Source organism: Hesperophylax consimilis, chromosome 28 (genome assembly GCF_061612785.1).
Source record: "Hesperophylax consimilis isolate HC1 chromosome 28, BYU_Hcon_1.0, whole genome shotgun sequence".
NCBI lineage: Eukaryota > Metazoa > Arthropoda > Insecta > Trichoptera > Limnephilidae > Hesperophylax > Hesperophylax consimilis.
Window position 1 is genome coordinate 22,748,509 of NC_142863.1, and position 17,428 is coordinate 22,765,936.

At 34.7% G+C, this 17,428-nt stretch overlaps 1 protein-coding gene across 2 annotated transcripts in view; it reads right to left on the reverse strand.

The window, feature by feature from the left end:
* The window catches only part of blo (bloated), a 169,144-nt gene that overhangs the window by 17,579 nt on the left and 134,137 nt on the right, over positions 1-17,428 (reverse strand). For both annotated transcript variants that reach the window (XM_089648650.1, XM_089648649.1), the window contains exon 4: positions 13,061-13,348. In XM_089648650.1, coding sequence (XP_089504776.1) covers positions 13,061-13,211 — 151 coding nt within the window. In that variant the 5' untranslated portion in view covers positions 13,212-13,348. The remainder of the gene's footprint in view (positions 1-13,060; positions 13,349-17,428) is intronic.

Genomic DNA, 17,428 nt, shown 5'->3' on the forward strand with positions numbered 1-17,428 from the left:
TTGTGTTAGGGCAAGCATTTCAGTAGGAATAATAATCACCTGAGTTCTGGAGCCTTTTGACTTTAAAATTGAATTTATTAGAGATATTTTTTAAAGTGAGTATTTTTGGTTGTCTTGACCGATTAAAAAGATAATAATAACCTGTAGCAAAACAATGCTGATATCAGAAAAAAAACATTATATTTCAAATTTCCTTGACAATATTACAAATCCTTGATAGAGTTTTTTTTTACCACCTTTTGAAAAAAAACACATCAAGATCATAATAAAATGATTCTTGTAATATAATTTCAGCATAAATTTGGCGACAAGCCGTTGACCTTGTGCCAATAATGGATTCTAAGAATTATCAAACAAATAGCATCAGCAATAAACGATCTTCCCATTTGAATAAAATGTCAATAAAACTACGTTACAGACTCCAGATGTTATCCGATCTTTGTTACAAATTGTTTATATTATATAAATTCATTGTAGTAATATGTAGACAATATCTTTGTTCGAGCGACAAATGCGAGATTATACCCTACTGATAATCCAGGGAAGACGTAGTTACAGACAGACGTTTCATGGCTTAAAAAATATAGATGATTTAAGCAAATAAACTGAATAAGACTATCGAAAAGCTAAAAATCCGTTTACTTGCTGGAAGAAGATGCTACAAGACCTGGGAGAACTGGGGTCGAAAACACTTTGCAAAACAACCAAACTGCATATTTATAAAACGACAGTCATACCATTAGTTACCTACGGTTGTGGGGCATGGTGCCTAACGTATGTATGAGACCGAGCTAACAGTCCTTGAATTCTTTGAACCTACCCTACCTATCTTATTCAAGAACTTGAAAACCTAATAGATCATGAGACAATTGTGAGGTTCTGTAGGTCTAACAATAGGCTATGGGCTGGTTACGTGTAATGCATGCTAGATGATAGGAAGCCAAAAGTTATGGTCAAGAGGGTGCCCCAGTAGAAACTACCCAGAGGCATACCGAGGAAGAGGTAGATTGGCTGTGTGGAACCGCAGCTAATGGAGAATATTTGAGGAGGCCAAATTGCACTCTAGGATGTAGCGCTGTGATGATGACTATCACGTAGGTTTTTCTGAGTTGTTCCTGTTAAAAGCTGCATAGGAAAGATTGCCCCGATGATAGCCAAACGCCGATGGGAGAGTGCACCAAAATATGTAGGTTTTTAGACTTGTGATTACCGAACACGAGTACCAATTGCTCGGAACCAGTGGAACGTGGGACTGCTGCATTATGTACTAATCTGGGGAATCTTGCAAGATTGGAGGAAGTGGGGAGGAAGGTTAGGAAAGTACATGGATATTCAGACAAATATATAATGAGCTCCGTTCAGTTTTCTTGATAATCAGAGAGGTGCTCGAAAATTCGGTTTTAATAAAAGAATTACTCAAACTGAGGCAGAAGGTTAAAGAAATTAGTTATCAGAATGAACGTTATAATATTTATGTTTCATTTGATTAGAAAATATACCTACAGACACAATTACAGATTTTTTTAAATTGCGGGAATGCAAACAATTTCTCCACCATGGATACCAAGAACTATAAATCCTCGTCGTCCCTATTAATTATATTAATTGAGTTTTTGTGGAATTCCATATCCTCCGAAGTTAGACGTGCTCGGTGCATATTAGGTCTTCCCAGGACTTAATTAATAAATTCAAAGTAATGGCGACAATTGCCGATTTATCCGGATGGCCGAGTTTGCACGCTCGAAAGTGTTCTGAGATCCTTTTGGAGATGATCCATCCTCTCTAGCCGACATATACCTTGTCCGATTGGCTAAAGAAGGAGAAAGAGCAACACGGTATAAAAACCCAGAATTTAATCACGATACCACCTTTGACTGTGATAATACCTTTTATCCACACCGTTTATCACAAATTTCTAATATCTTTGGTATTAGTTTTGTTAATTTTCTTGGTGTTGTTTGTGTAATGCCTCACCTAACCCAACCTAACCTAGATGACTTCATTCTGATGATCGTTTTAAAATACGTTATACATTTAGTCAGTTTTGGGCTTAGCATTTAAACGGCTAGAAACAGTTGCCATTCTGCCTAAATCGCAGCTTGGAGTGTTATTAACGTTTGATTCATATCTTTACAAGTTATGTTTGGTGCCAGAACAGGGGAGTATTCATTTTAGTTAATAAAAATAACTAACAATATTTAGATACACGGAGAGAAACCGATTTTTTTCCTCAGGATAAATTAACAGGCCTCATCAATGAAACATCAATTTATGAATGTTTCATCGATATAAGAATTTTTGTTATAGTGCAAAAATACTTGGATTCTCATTAACGTATTCCGACATCATGATAATTTATTTGTAATGTACTAAAATTTTATCAGGAAACCTGTTAATTCATTCGTAAAGCCTGCAATCCAGTTATTAACCAGAATTACTAATAATTCAAAGAGGTTCCTATTTTTTTAGAAATAGTCATTATGTAAAGTTTAGCTATCACGGTAAATGTTGTACAGAAAAATAAGAAAAGTTTTAAATTTATGAACCAGGTATGGCTCTCGCGTTTGTGTTATTGCACAATTTAATCAATTAAAATAATTTAAGGTTTATTTACAGCTCGTTCCAGAGTGGAAGATACTCTCAGTATCGCCCTGGTGTGAGACTACCATTCATAATTGAAACGTTGAATGAAATGACTTTTAGCTGTGTTTGGTGACCAGATCTGAATAGCCGGGTACTTCCCCACCTTCCTCTTTTCCATCTCCTTCCCCCTTTACTACCTTCAGTCTCACAACATACCCCAGTTGGGGATGCTATAGTATCATTGGCTCCAGGCGGTTAAGGGCAGTTGTGCGGTATTCACATTAAAAAAAAACCACCACGGGATGAATTTAAACCGTATTCATCAAGATTTTTTCAATACAACATTTATTGGCGTTAAAGTAAAAAAAAAATGATTAATGAGATATTGTCTAAAGATGTGCATGTGATCCTTTAGTAATTAACAGAAGAGACATCGATACGAAACAGAAAGAAAGAGTATGGAACAGTAAAGGACGTATTACATAAGAGATTTGTAACAATTTGTGTGGATCGTTCTACTTATTTTATATTTATATTTTCGGTGTATTTGCATTGAAAATTGATGCATTGTTTAGAATGCCAACCATGTATTTTATTGGGGACATATCGGTTGTCATACCTGCGATCAAATCATAAAACCTGAGGAGTTAAAATCGAGGCAGGATTCATTCCTTGTTCAACAGCCCAGAGCAGTGAGCATCCTTTTGGCTGGTCATCATTAAATTTAACAAACTGGAATCTTCATTCTTGGACGATGAGCAATCGAAAAACATCTTCCGATCCTGCACTTTCACGGGATTTTGTCTTGGAGACAAGATTGACAAGGCCTTTCTAGAACTGACGAAAATATTATTTGTTGCAATTTAAGTGGAGATGAGTTGCTGCCACAAGCTGTCTTCAACCACTATGCAATCAATTTATTTCTGTTATACAAAAAACATCCTTTACAGAGCATTATTTTGTATTTAAAAATCAATTTTATTAATTTTTGCCACCTAATCCAGAATGAGTAAAAGAGAAGCTGAATCATCCAATGTCCAGCAAAAAAATATATTATCACTGAATTAAAATATTTGTGTCTATTACCTGTCCGACTCTGTTTAAAAACGCATTGGAAGCTTCCATTCGTGGGTCGAGAATATCGATAACTTGTTTTCGTCATCTTTCGTGCAAGATGACGCCAGCGCTAACATTTTAGCATTTCGTGTGAAATGCGGGGACATAAGGCATATAGTATGAATGCACCGTTCAGGACGAAAACTACCCACTTGTTAAGCTAATCAAGACGATTCCAGGTATAAAGAAGCTTCCAAAATACTATGTCAAAGTCTCCGATAAAGTAACTGTTGTTGTTCCCAATATTTTAATATCTTCCAACCCACTTCTTCTGCTTGTCTCCTACGATTTTCTCAATTTGGCGAGACGTTAATCGACACATTAAGCAGACATTGCAATAATAAGGAAAAGGGAAATGGATAAAGCAGAATTAAATTAGACATTGGTGTTGTGCCATTTTTGTTGAAACTACAGCGTAAAATAAGCAAAAGTTCAATAGCTCTTGAAAATAGGTATAGCGGAAATATTTCCGGCCGCAAGTTTATTCCAAAAATATAGAATATCGAAAGGGGAACGAAATGGACCTATGAGAGGATGCCACCAGAATGATCAAAGTCCTACCTTTGATTCTGGTGTCCAATCATCAATGTTCCCTCTTTCTGCCAGCACGTAAAAAAAAACTCCACGGCGTAATTGCACTTAACCCGGATAGCAACCTAATAGAGGCGGTGCAGAAATTGTACTGGTGGTACTTACCGTCTTCTGGTGACAACAAGGTAACAGGATGGGAAGGTAGGGATTAAATTATTGAACACAGCCCGAACACAGGCAATAAAACATTGGTTTCCAATGATTGTGAGGCTTTAGAACCCGTGCAAGAAAAGGATTCACGGAGGTAAAAATGGATCATGAACTCAAGATTCCAATTGAGCTTTTTTATATTAACATAGGATTTAGGATTAGTGTGAAGGGTCTCTTTAAATAAACAATGGAGAGGAAGTTCTGGGAAGAAAAAGGTATGAGTGGCGGAAAGTAATCTGGGGGACTGTGTCCAGAAGTGACACATGGATACATCCCTCCCACCGCGTTGCAAGGCGATGGGTCGACAGATACCACTTGTGGTGGTGACCTATGGCAGATGTGTTGGTTATCCAATAAGTGGTCCTCGGAGCGGCAGTAGTACCCATACTCGCCTTCCAAATTGGAAAATAAAAACATTGTAAGACTATGTAAGTCTTAAAGACTGCAATTGACTGGGCATCTTGTAAGAATGCAAGGTAATAGAATACCGATAATCAGGACCAAATCGTTGTTCCAGTGGAAGCTACCCAGAAGCAAATCGAGGAAGACTTGGATAGACCACGTGGAAAAGGTTTGAACGGTACAAAGACTGGAAAAAAATTTGGAAGGGCAAAATCGTTCTTGATAAATCAGAAAATTTGATTTCAAGAGAGTGTAATGGCATGTTGAAAAATTGTTGTAAATAATTTGTAACTGGAGTATAAAGATCGTGACTTCGTGACGATTCTCAAACATTCTCACAAGTTACTTACGGTATAATTCAAATGACTATCAACGGTTGTAAAGACACTGTATTCATTGTAAGTACTCCTGCATAGTTGCGCGACAACAAGCGACAGAATACTAACACTGCCTACTAACCTCACACATAGACTTCACATTACCTTTCTGCTCTGGTAACCGAGGCACTGACTTATGTCGTGACGAAAGTACATAATATTGTCATTAAAATAATATGATTTATTTCTGGTTAATAATATAACTTAACAGGTTCATCAGTTTGTCCACAATTTGCTTTAAAAACTATGAAGCAGAAACTCAGTATTTTAAATATCAACTGGAACCTGTGAGATTATGGCATCCCAATCAGGGTATGTTGTGAGGCTGAAGGTGGTAGGGAGAGGAAGGAGATAGGAAAGAGGAAGATGGGAAAGTACCTGGCTATTCAGATCTTGTCGCAAAACACGGCTGGAACTATTTCAAGCAACGTTTCAAGTACTGAGAGTATCTTCCACTCTGGAACGTACCGCGAATACTTCTACTAGGTATATTTTATTTTTAAATGAAATTAAATTGTGAAATGAAACAAAATAATGAAGTTTAATTAACTGCCGAATTGTAAGTCGAGAGCCTTACCCTCGACCACGGAAGCCTTGTTATTATTTTTAATTTTAATTTTAATTTTTTAATAAGTTTTCACCAAGAGTGTACATCTGTTTTCAGCTCTAGCTTGCAATTCGCAAAGGTATTTCCAACGCAAAGTTTACAAAGTCTTGGTAAAGCATATTTCAACGATAAGGACGTATTTGACAATGTTTGGACGATTTGGATGTATTTGACAATATTTGGACGATTTAAATGTACCCGTATTTGACAATAATTGGAAGATTTGGATTTATTTGACAATATTCGGACGATTTGGATGTATTTGATAATATTTGGACAATTTGGATGTATTTGGAAGATATAGATGAATTTAATATATATTTAATACTTATGTACACAGTTGAAATTTGTCTCAAGGGAACGGATCGCTTTTACGACTCGAGTTCAATAGCTCGGCTGCGGAACGATTGTTTCCTCCCTCCCACAACATTGGTCTCTTCAAAAACAATTGTGTCTCTTCAAGACCCTTATTCAATCCTGCCTCTCCTCAAAAACACGCTCCACACAGCATCCCCAAAGATAACATAGGCTCTGAGGAAAATTATTTTCTGAATTCGGTAGATTTACAAAAACTTCGGCAGGTTTTCAAAAATTTCTGTTGATTTTACAAATGGTATCTGGCTCTTAATTATACACACGCCTATGTGGGTCGTTTGCACTCTCCTTCCACTTATTAAAAACAGGTCAGTTGCATTAGATTTTCCGAGAATGTGTGGAAAAAATGTATGAATAACAAAATCCAAAACATAAAACAAACAAAGCTGGAAACTTCACTTTGGGCAGCATAAAATCATCTCTTTTTCTTTTCAATGAAGATTTACAGGAAATCCGTGCGGCGAACGTCCAAACTGAAATATCTTGAAAATCTTAAAACTAAGAATCGAATTTTTCATACATAGCACTTTATCAGACTCAAAGTCACGAGACGCCACTTTATTGAGACGTACATTGCACATTGGATTTGTATATTAAAAAGTGTATAAAAATCTGCTGTTACAACGCAGCTTTCAGCGGCAGAATCACAATTAGGTACCTATTTAAAAATACATAGCTCGAGCATGAGGTATTTTTTAATTGGCGTCTCCCCATTGCATGTTTACCCGACCCCAATGACGTGACCGCTCCCAAAAAGGACCTGCCGCCTCAACACCCGCCGTCCTGCCCGCGTGGGCAGGCAGAGAGAGAGCCCAGGACCTGAGGTGGCCGCCGGTAACTGTAACACTCTCCCACTGGACACAGACAAACAAGACACGGAATTAAAAATGCAAACATGGAAAATGCATCATGTTTAATATGTCAGCCATTAAAATGTTTTCAATATCTCTGATATGTGAGGTCATTTGTTTACTGCTTCTAGAAACATAACAATGTATTTTTTCTTATGTGTTTCTTACAAGAGTTCCAAGTGCTCCCAACCGTCTGGAGCCAGCAAGACTATGACACCCTCCATTGGGGTATATTGTGAGGCTGGAGGGAGGTTGAGAAGTATCTGGCTATTCCAATTTGATCACCAAAACATGAGCTTAAAGCAGCAAGCAACGTCTCGATTCTGAATTGTGGTCTTTCACCAGGGTGATACTGAGGGTTTACACCACTCTATTTTGAAAGGAAGCCATGGACCGAGAGAATAGTGAAGAAAATAAGAAAATAGAGTAAAAAATAATGTGCCTTCAACAAATAGGTAGGACGGTACATGAGAGTACCTAACACTATGAGATGACTGAATCAATTATTTGTTATTATATTATTAATTAATCATCAGGTAGCATTATGCTCATGCGCTAATATTTGTTCCATGCTTCCACTAGGTACTTTATTTGCAAGGAAGTGTTTCCCAGGATTGGATGCAAAAGATGTTTTGTTAATTTTTTTCTAGTGTCCACGGAGATTTATATCTCTCTTGGTGATGAAGATTTTTTGAATACTAATGCAATTTTTTAAAGTCTAAATCAAGTCATCCCTTTTCCTTCTTTCTTTTAATATTTAATTTTAGTTCCTTGAGTCTATCTTTATATTGCCGGTTTGAAATCTCTTTGTATTTTTGTGAACTAAATCAAGTCACCCGTTTTCCTTCTTTCTTTTAGTGTTTAATTTTAGTTCCTTGAGTCAATCTTTATATTGTCGGTCTTTCAAATCTCTTGGTTTTTTTGTGAATCGTCTCTGATACATCTCTTATATATATCCTTCTCAAATTTCATATTAGACATCTATATTTAACAGAACTGTGATAGCTGGAGTTCTATCCTGTTTTGATTTAAAGGATGGTTTACTTTTGTGGGTAGGGACTCATCAACAGTTTTCTGCATAAATCAATAAGTCTTGTTGACGTGAATCAACCGAATGACGATATCTTTCATTTGAACTCGATTTGAAAACATCAATGAGTCACTGACAACAATATAGATTAGGTATGTGTAAACGGAAATGATGTATTAGAATGAAAACTTTGAAGCCAGATATTTTTCTAATTCATTAATTATTAATAATTTTAATTTTTTTTAAGTGGACACTAACTAATTTATTAGGAGTCTCTTCAAATCATTCGTAACCCAGTTAAAAACGGGATTGCAGGCCTTAACGAATAAATTAATAGGTTTCCTGATAAAATTTTATTTAATGACGAATATATTATCACGATGTCGGATGAGTTCACAAATATACAATATTTTCGCATTTCAACATTATATATTATCAAGTGCATGAACACGTGTTCCGATATATTAGAAATTTACTAAAATTTATTAGGAAATGGCCAGCAATCCTGTTCTTTACCGGATTACCAATGAATTGGAGAGATTCGCAATACTAATTTTTATCAGTGTACGTTGAAGAAAGTCTGTGCTTATAAGTAGTAGAAGCTCTGGTTGATGAGTTCTGGCGTAATGAAATTTGCACAAATTTTATCTCGAATTTCAATTTTTCAGTTCTCAAATTAATTTCCATCATGGGCCGTGGGGTTTGGAAAAGACCATTTTACTTTTAACAAATAAAACAAAACACCATTTTGTTTATTTAATTCTTCATTTGTTATTAAATAAATGGGAATTACTTGACGGTAAGTGAATCAATTTAGTTTTAGAATCTACCACACATATTAAGTATTGGGTTATTGTAAGCACGATCAATATTCTAGAATTTCATAAATAATCAAATAGACACACGAACAAAAGTTAATGTATGCGCATGTTTGATGCAAATTTAAATACGAAACAGCTGTCTATGTTTAGAACAGTTTACGTAAGTCTAATGATAGTTGACAGTACCCCCACACATCTGTCAAACGGTGTTTAGGTAGGTATCTACTAGATGGTGATGATGATGACCTAACGAATAATTACTGTACTAAGACGTTTAAACTTGAATTTAAGATGCATGACATAACTGCGAACAAGTGCACAAGCCTTGGAATAAGTAATTTATTGAAGGTTCGATGAACAAACAGTTTTTTTTAAATTTACAGTTGGTATTATCACTGCGTGATGAACGAGATTTTCAGTTATGATAAGAAAAGATGATGCAGAGGATATTGGAATAGATTCATCAAATGATTCAACGAATGCTTTTCAGTTAGGGTATTATGATATTGATCGTCGAAATTGATGAATCATACAATATCTAACTATACAGTTGACTTTAGAGAAAATAAATACAGTACAGTACCAATATAGGACCCTTGTGGAACTCCGTGTTGAAGATTTTATTGTAGAAAACTTTTAAAGTTTTTTTTCATTAACTCCACACGGGACTCTCTGAAGAAAATAATTTCCCTAGAGGCGTTTGTCGTCTTTAGGGATGCCATGTTGAGTTTCTTGTTGAGGGGGGAGGAATCACAGATGTCTGCAAATCGTCACACAGCCGTGCTGTTGAACTCGAGAATGAGTCGTAAAAACGATCCGTTCTTAGCGAAGAATGTCAACCATGTACAAAGGTCGGACGGATTTTTCATGACCATGCACCGATGTCGAAGGGGATTCTCAGATCATTTTACATTGAAATACCAGTAGAACAAGAACATCGTTCCCACCTGACGACTGTGTTTGATGATTGCAGTCCGTTTGTAGGGGAATCTATCAAACGGACTATCCAATAGATATTTCTACAGCGTTGATATGTGTACAGTTGAATTAGTATATACTATGAAAGCAAAAGGGGTCTACATAAGAAAATATAATTCATAAAGTAAATTCACACAACGCAACAATCCATAATAAGTCTGACCAGCACTTCCCATTAAATCAATACTGATTTTTTCGATATTGCGCGTGGGCGATACTGCAAAAAAATCTTAAAAAAATAATATTAATGGTTCAATTAATCTACCATTTCCTCCTTGTCTCATTCTCGTATCAATGAACTAGGCCTTTGTTTGGAGCCCAGAAATAATTTGATTGAAGAGGGAGGCATTTACCGCAATTCGGAGCCTTAAGATAACCGTTACTCCCACTAACTGCTCATGATCAATTTGCATGAGTCCTTTTATGTCCTTGAAGATTTGCATGTAACATGTTATTTATCCTACGCGACAACAGAGCTTTCTAACTGATATTATAAAATTGTCAACCTGCAAAGATACATTATTAATGAATCGTAATGATTTGCAATAATCTATATCTATATAAACAAAAATGTTCATTTTTCCAGCGTAGTTCTTCACCGATTGCTTTGAAATTTTGACACAACGTTGCATTCGAATACGCGTGTGTTTTTATAAACCTATATCATATAGATGTCACTGCACAGACAGATTGAACCACAACAACGCGTGGCGGGGTACAGCTAGTATAATAAAATCAAGCGTTATCGCAGCATAGTATCAGATAAGCTTCGGTTAACTCTCAATATTCACATATATTTTTTAATAATGTCGTTCGTTATTTAAAATTATATGCTTATTAACGAACGGAGACGAAATAACGAAACTCTTAGAGTTGAAAGTAGTCGTTTACACTTCGAGAAATTCGAATGACGCTACATTGGTTCGGGCTTGGAGAAATTATGATTATCATTACAATACATAACAAGTTGTGAATAAAGATATTATTTACTAATTAACTCCCTTTTAGTGTCAAAAGGTAAATGCGGACTGTGAAAGCATATTTCAGTTCAGTTCAGTTGACGGCCGGCATAGTCCAGTGGTAACGCATTGGACTACCATTCCGAAGGTCGCGGGTTCGAACCCGGCGTGCGCAAATAAATTTTATTTGATTAATTTGTGTTATTTCACAATTAATTAATTAAAATAATATATAGTATATTTGCGGCACGTTCCAGAGTGGAAGATACTACCAGTATCGCCCTGGTGTAAGACCACCATTCAGAATTGAAACGTTGCTCCAAATGGCTTTAGCCGTGTTTAGTGACTAGATCTGAATAGCCAGGTACTTCCCCACCTTCCTCTTTCCCTTCCCCACTTACCTTCAGCCTCACAACATCCCCCAATTGGGGATGCCATAGTCTCACTGGCTCCAGACGGGAGCAGTTGGGACTCTTGTGAGGTATTCACTATAAAAAAAAAAAAAAAAAGTTAGTATTTCAATTCAAATTTCGAGTCAATTTATTAATATTTTTACGTAGCTGTATGACGATTGACGTTTTGAAATGTAGTGACGATACCGCCAGCAAATATATATTTCTTATTTATCGCATTATCAATATCGATTGGGCTATCAAAAGCGCAACCGTGCTCGGGAAATCGGTATGAAATCGTTGGTAGTTACACTTATCGATCCGATATTGTAATGTTATCTATTATATTATGTTAGACCCCCTAAAATTCGATGGTCCACTAAGGCGTGTATTTTTATAAATCTTGTTACTCTGGGATAAGACACTGAACAGGTAAAAATTTCCCTTCTAACTGAGAGCAGTTGCAGGGGTCATTACACATCGGTATTATAATGCGTATTTTTTTTTTGTTTATCCTGGTGTTTAATTTGGAACAGCCGCGAGATTCTGGGAGTTACAACAGTAGCCATGAATAATTCAAGAATTTAGTTGACGTTGAAACCATTGTGAGATTTGTAAGTCCCAAATACTGTAATGGGATGGCTACCTGGAAAGAATACCAGATTACAGAATACCTAAAACTATAGACAAATAAGTTCCCTAGAGGAGAAAATGTGATGGAGCACGTTCTCGACTATTCAAATCTTAAACATGTTTATGAGGGAAAATAACAATTCAAGACATGCACAAGTGGTAAATTTTTGGAAGGTACACAATGTTAAAAATTAAGTGTCTCACTTACCAATGCGTAATGGTAAATAAGGCTGCTTGTCACCAACATTTAACCTACATTAAAGATTGAAGGAGTATACGATACAAAAAATAAAGTAATTATAGTTGTTCACATATTCAAATATATTATATTCACAAGGAAATCACCAAACCGACAGAAAAGATGTGCCCAGTGCCTGTTGCGGAATTATTGCGAGGAATTTGTCAGAAATTTGGCTGCTTTTCCGCAGAGTTCATGTTGTTATTGACGTGTTATAATATCATATTATATTATAAATATTATTATTGGGTGTTATTCACTCAAATCCACACTTGTTATTGTTATGTTATTTACAGAAATCCATTAGTCTTGTTCTTTTCGTCACTTCTTTTTGGTTTCAAAGGTTTTTATAGTTTTTTTTTATTGCTACCCAAAAACGATGTGATCAGGAATACCACAAGGCTCGTACATTGGGACCTATAATTATTTGTCAAACTATGCAATGTAAAAAATTTGTGATAATGTGTTACACTCAGTGATTTTAGAGAAACTTTAAATTAAATATTAGCTGCGATACGCAATAATAAGTCATGACAAAATGGATACTGTAATACTACTTCTTCTCTTTCATAATAATATTTTTTTGTATAAATACATATAACATAATTATTGTATGGGCTGTATTTACAAACAATATCCATAATATTTAAACTACGAAAAATGCACAAAAGTTGTTAAAAATTAGAAATTTGGTTATTTTCTAGTAAACGCTTCAAAGTATTAGATTAGTTAAAAAAATCATAAATACTCGAGAAGAAACATAAAAAATAAGAAAAAATGTCAATCATTAGTCAAAATGTTAAAAACTACTTATTCAAACAAACGCAAGAAGGTGAGATTAATCATTAATAGGGTATGGTGAAAGTATTATTTTGGTATGAGTGCCTTTCCTCGGAAAGTGAGTGTCCATTAGTCCAACAGATTCCCGGATGACTCCGACTTCTTTAATCATCTTACCGATTCGTTTTACGTGGACGTCCCTGTTGAAGGACACGCTCCTTTGCTTAGTGACTGGACTCTGCTTGTTCTCTGTCAAATCTTTGGTTTCTGTTTCTTCTTTTGGATCTATTTCATCATCTTGCTCTAGTGTTTTGACTGCATCAGGCATGGGTTCTTTCGGTTCTGTCGGTTTAGTGATTCGACCTTTCTTTCTTTCTTCTTTTCTGTGTCGTTTGTCTCGTTCATCTGTGCTTACTTCTTATTGGTGGTTTACTTTATCGGCGACTCTGGTTTGCTCTATGGCATCTGGAAATTCGACAAGTCAAATAAAATAAAGTCTTTTCAAGCACAACATATTTTATACGTAGTTTAGTAGGCACTCGTCAATACTGAGAGGAAAACAATATATATAGAAACATGAAACATTAAAAAATAGTAATTAATAAACCGAATAGATTATAACTCGAACAATAAGCATGTTTAATCGTTAGAGACAATTCTCAAACGAAAAACGTGAAACAGAAAAAGATTCGGTCACATCTGGGAACAAACATATTTTTATCAAACATGATTTGGGACTTTTGCCGTGGTGCTGAACCTCCTTCTTTTGCCAACGTTTCGGATAGCGTTACATTAGCCATCATCAGGGCAGATTTAGTCATCACATTTACACATCTTTACATTACACCCTTTGCTTTTGATTACACGTCTGCCCTGATGAAGGACACTATAATGGTGTCAAAAACTTTGGCTAAAGAAATACGAAGCGAAAAACGGCATTATTATGCCCAAAAATAAATCAAAACAATATTTTTTATCAGTATAATTCACAATAATTGATAAAATGTATATTTTTTGGTGTACCGTGTTTCTTTCAATACTAAGAAACTCATAAAGCTTTATTAAATTTATGTTTCTAATATTTTATCTTGTTATTCTTTTCTACGTTACATCAAATAATAAATGTATGAAGGTGTTTATTAACTTTAAGCTATTGAAGCTCCTTAGGTATATATAAAACTCAAATACATTATTATTACTTTATAAAATTGGTTACAATCGTAATATGTTTTAAGCCAGTGCCTTCACGCCAATCTAAAGACGGGTTAGTTCACAAAATTTGAACAATTCATCAAATTAATCGTATATTTGTCACTCGTACGCAGCTTGCTGGAATACAATTCCATAGTTTGGTCTCCATATTATCAAATTCATATAAGAAATATTGAAAGAGTGCAGCACAAATTTTTAAGATTTATTAACTTCAAGTTACACATACCTATTCAACACATTAACTACACATCTTTACTAAATACACTTAAATTGCACTCCCTAGAAAACAGAAGAAAAATAAATGATCTAACTTTTTTGTTTAAAATTATTCACTCCGAACTAGATTGTTGCGAACTCCTGAATCTCATTGATTTTAAAGTACCTACTCGAGAAACAAGGCAAAACATATTATTCTGCAACAATAATTCTGTAACCAACTATCACACACATGCACCAATTTCACGACTACACACACTAGGGAACAAATTCACCTCAAACATTGATGTATTTAATACAAGTTTACCTTTATTCAAGAAATATCTGAACAATATTTTTACGTAGAATATTTTGATATCTATGGAGCATCACATAGGGTCTATTGCATATACATATTTGTGTATTTCTATATTAATCTACAATGTAAAAACATATTACCGTTTTCTGTTTATGTATCTTGCATTTTGTCATGTATTATTCATCACATTTAATTAGTCACCTGTAAATTTTGTAATTACTAACATACATACTAGTTTATTTCTATGCCATTTACAACTTAGAATCTTTCTCTTTTATTGTGCACTATCTTTGCTTAAATTTATCTGTATACCTTTCATATGATGTTTACTAGTTATATTTTTATAGTTATCTTTTTTATTTATAAAACCGTCTCTGTATTATGAACTTGTCATGTAGAAGCCCATCAGGGCGTTGAAAATTAATAAATAAATAAATAAATAAAATAAAAAATTTCAAAATTGATTTTCAAGATCTGTGAAGGTTATATTCAAGTTCTGTTATTATTTCAGTTTGATCCTATAACTGTTCCGTAATGATAAAATAACAAAACTTGAATAGAACCTTTACAGAACATGAAAATCATCATTGAAATATGATGAATTGTTAAAAATTTTTTCCGACAATCAAATTGTATACTTAAATTTTCTTCATTTTTCGTCAAATCAACTATCGCTTTTATATCTTTCAAAATCAATATGATTATCAAATTAGTTTCAGAGGTACAAGCACTGTAGGAAATGCTTCGGAACCTTAAAGAAACAACCTTATCGTTTATGACCTGACCTGAATGTGGTCTAGAATGGTATGACATATTATGTTTATCATAAGTTAACTTACAATCTCAGAAAGCAATCGACGATACTTGTATTAGTCAAGCTTTCTTTAAAGGGTATATTTAATTCAGTTAAAGATGTTTAATTGCAAAGCGGAAATTGAGGATTCAGGTAAAAATTGATTCCATTTGTAAATATCTTTCTTCTTTCTCCTTTCTTTTCATACTACCCCTTCAGCATCACACACATGGAGATGATTCTGTTAAAAAGGGACAGCATGCCAACTTCCTGATTAGTCATTCAGAATATACAGACAACACATGTTCATTTTCTAATAGTTATCATGGTGGAATGCGATAGTATCAGTATGTCAATATCAATATCAGTATTTGTATGATCACGTGTTCAAACATTCGTTTTTGACTGATACTTTGCTAGGCACTCTTTCAATTCATTCGTTATAGGCCTGTATTTTCATTTTCAACAGGAAAACGAATGATTTGATCAGATTTTTAATAAATTAACAGTATTTCATATCAGTTTTATCCGTGCAATACCTACCCCAATTGTGGATGCCATAGTCCCAATTGCTCTCAATTGATCTGAGCCAGTGGGACTCCTTGATGATATCTTTATTTATGAGATAGAAGATGTGGAGAGGAAGATTGGGAAGTATTTTTATATTTAGATGTGGTCATCAAGCGCAGAAATCCAGATCAATAAAAAAAACGTTCGACTCACAAGTAAACTTAGTGCCAAGTGCAAATCTACAAATCTGCCATAATTTCCACAATTTCGCTGTAAAAATACTTGCGCAAACAAGTTATTGAATCATGTTAATCGTGAAATCTGACTTTATTTATCAGGATTAACCCTAAGAACTTTACCCAAAAGAAGTACAATTTTCAAATTTAGAATTAAAACAATTTTCTGGTATTTGATTTGAGATTTTCACAGCCTATCTTGATTATTTTTTGGATTATTGTACCGTGTTGGTGTTCCTGCTTCTTTAGCTACGTTTCGGACACCATTAAAATGTCCATCATCGGGGCAGATGTGTAAAAAAAATGCTGTCCGAACGTTGGCTAAAGAAGAAGGATACCCAACACGGCATAATAACCCAAAAATTATGCACTTTAAAATGTTGTATTATTAATGTGTACCAACTGATCACATAATTTAAACATAAATACGAGCTCCTGGAGCTCAAATAAATCAATATATTAAATTAATTAAATACAATAAATAAATATATTAATTAATTAAATAAATTAAATATAGTTTAATGCGAATTCGAATCCAAAACACGTGAAAATGTCTCACTCAAAATAAAATCAATCAATCAATGGAGAGAATGAAGCCGACTACGACTCTCTTTATAAATTGTGTGATTAGTTGACTGAGCGTAGTGATGTCCTGTTTTAACTCGACTAATTGGCACTTCACCTGCCTGTATATTTGTTTGTTATTTCTGGTTTTAGATGATGGCCGTGTTGGATACTAACTTTTTATTGAATATTGGAATTCGCACACGGAGAAAACTTACTGATTTGAAATACTGTTCATATATTAAAAATCTGATAAAATTATTTCTGTTAAAAATGGGACTGCAAGCCTATAACGAATGAATCGAAAGAGTTCCTAACAAATTATCAGCAAAAAGCGAATGTTTTATGGGGACGGCAGAACGCGTGTTAATACAAATACTGATATTGAAATTGACATTGTCGCATTCCGTCGTGATATCTATTAGGAAAAGAAAACGTGTTCTCGCTGTATTCTGAATGACTAATATTTTTTCAGGAAGTTGGCATGCTGTCACTTTTTAACAGGATCATTTTCTCCGTACACGATCGTGGTATCGTGGTACGGGTATCAAATCGGAATAATCAATATTATTGTACTTACTGGCATGAATAAAGTTTCATAAAAGAACTTAAATTGAGATGGTGACATTATCAAAAATAAAAACAGATGCGTTAAATATTTATACTTTATGATTGTAGGTAAGTGCGTCGGTAGTTGTCGCTCTGGGCCCGGGCCA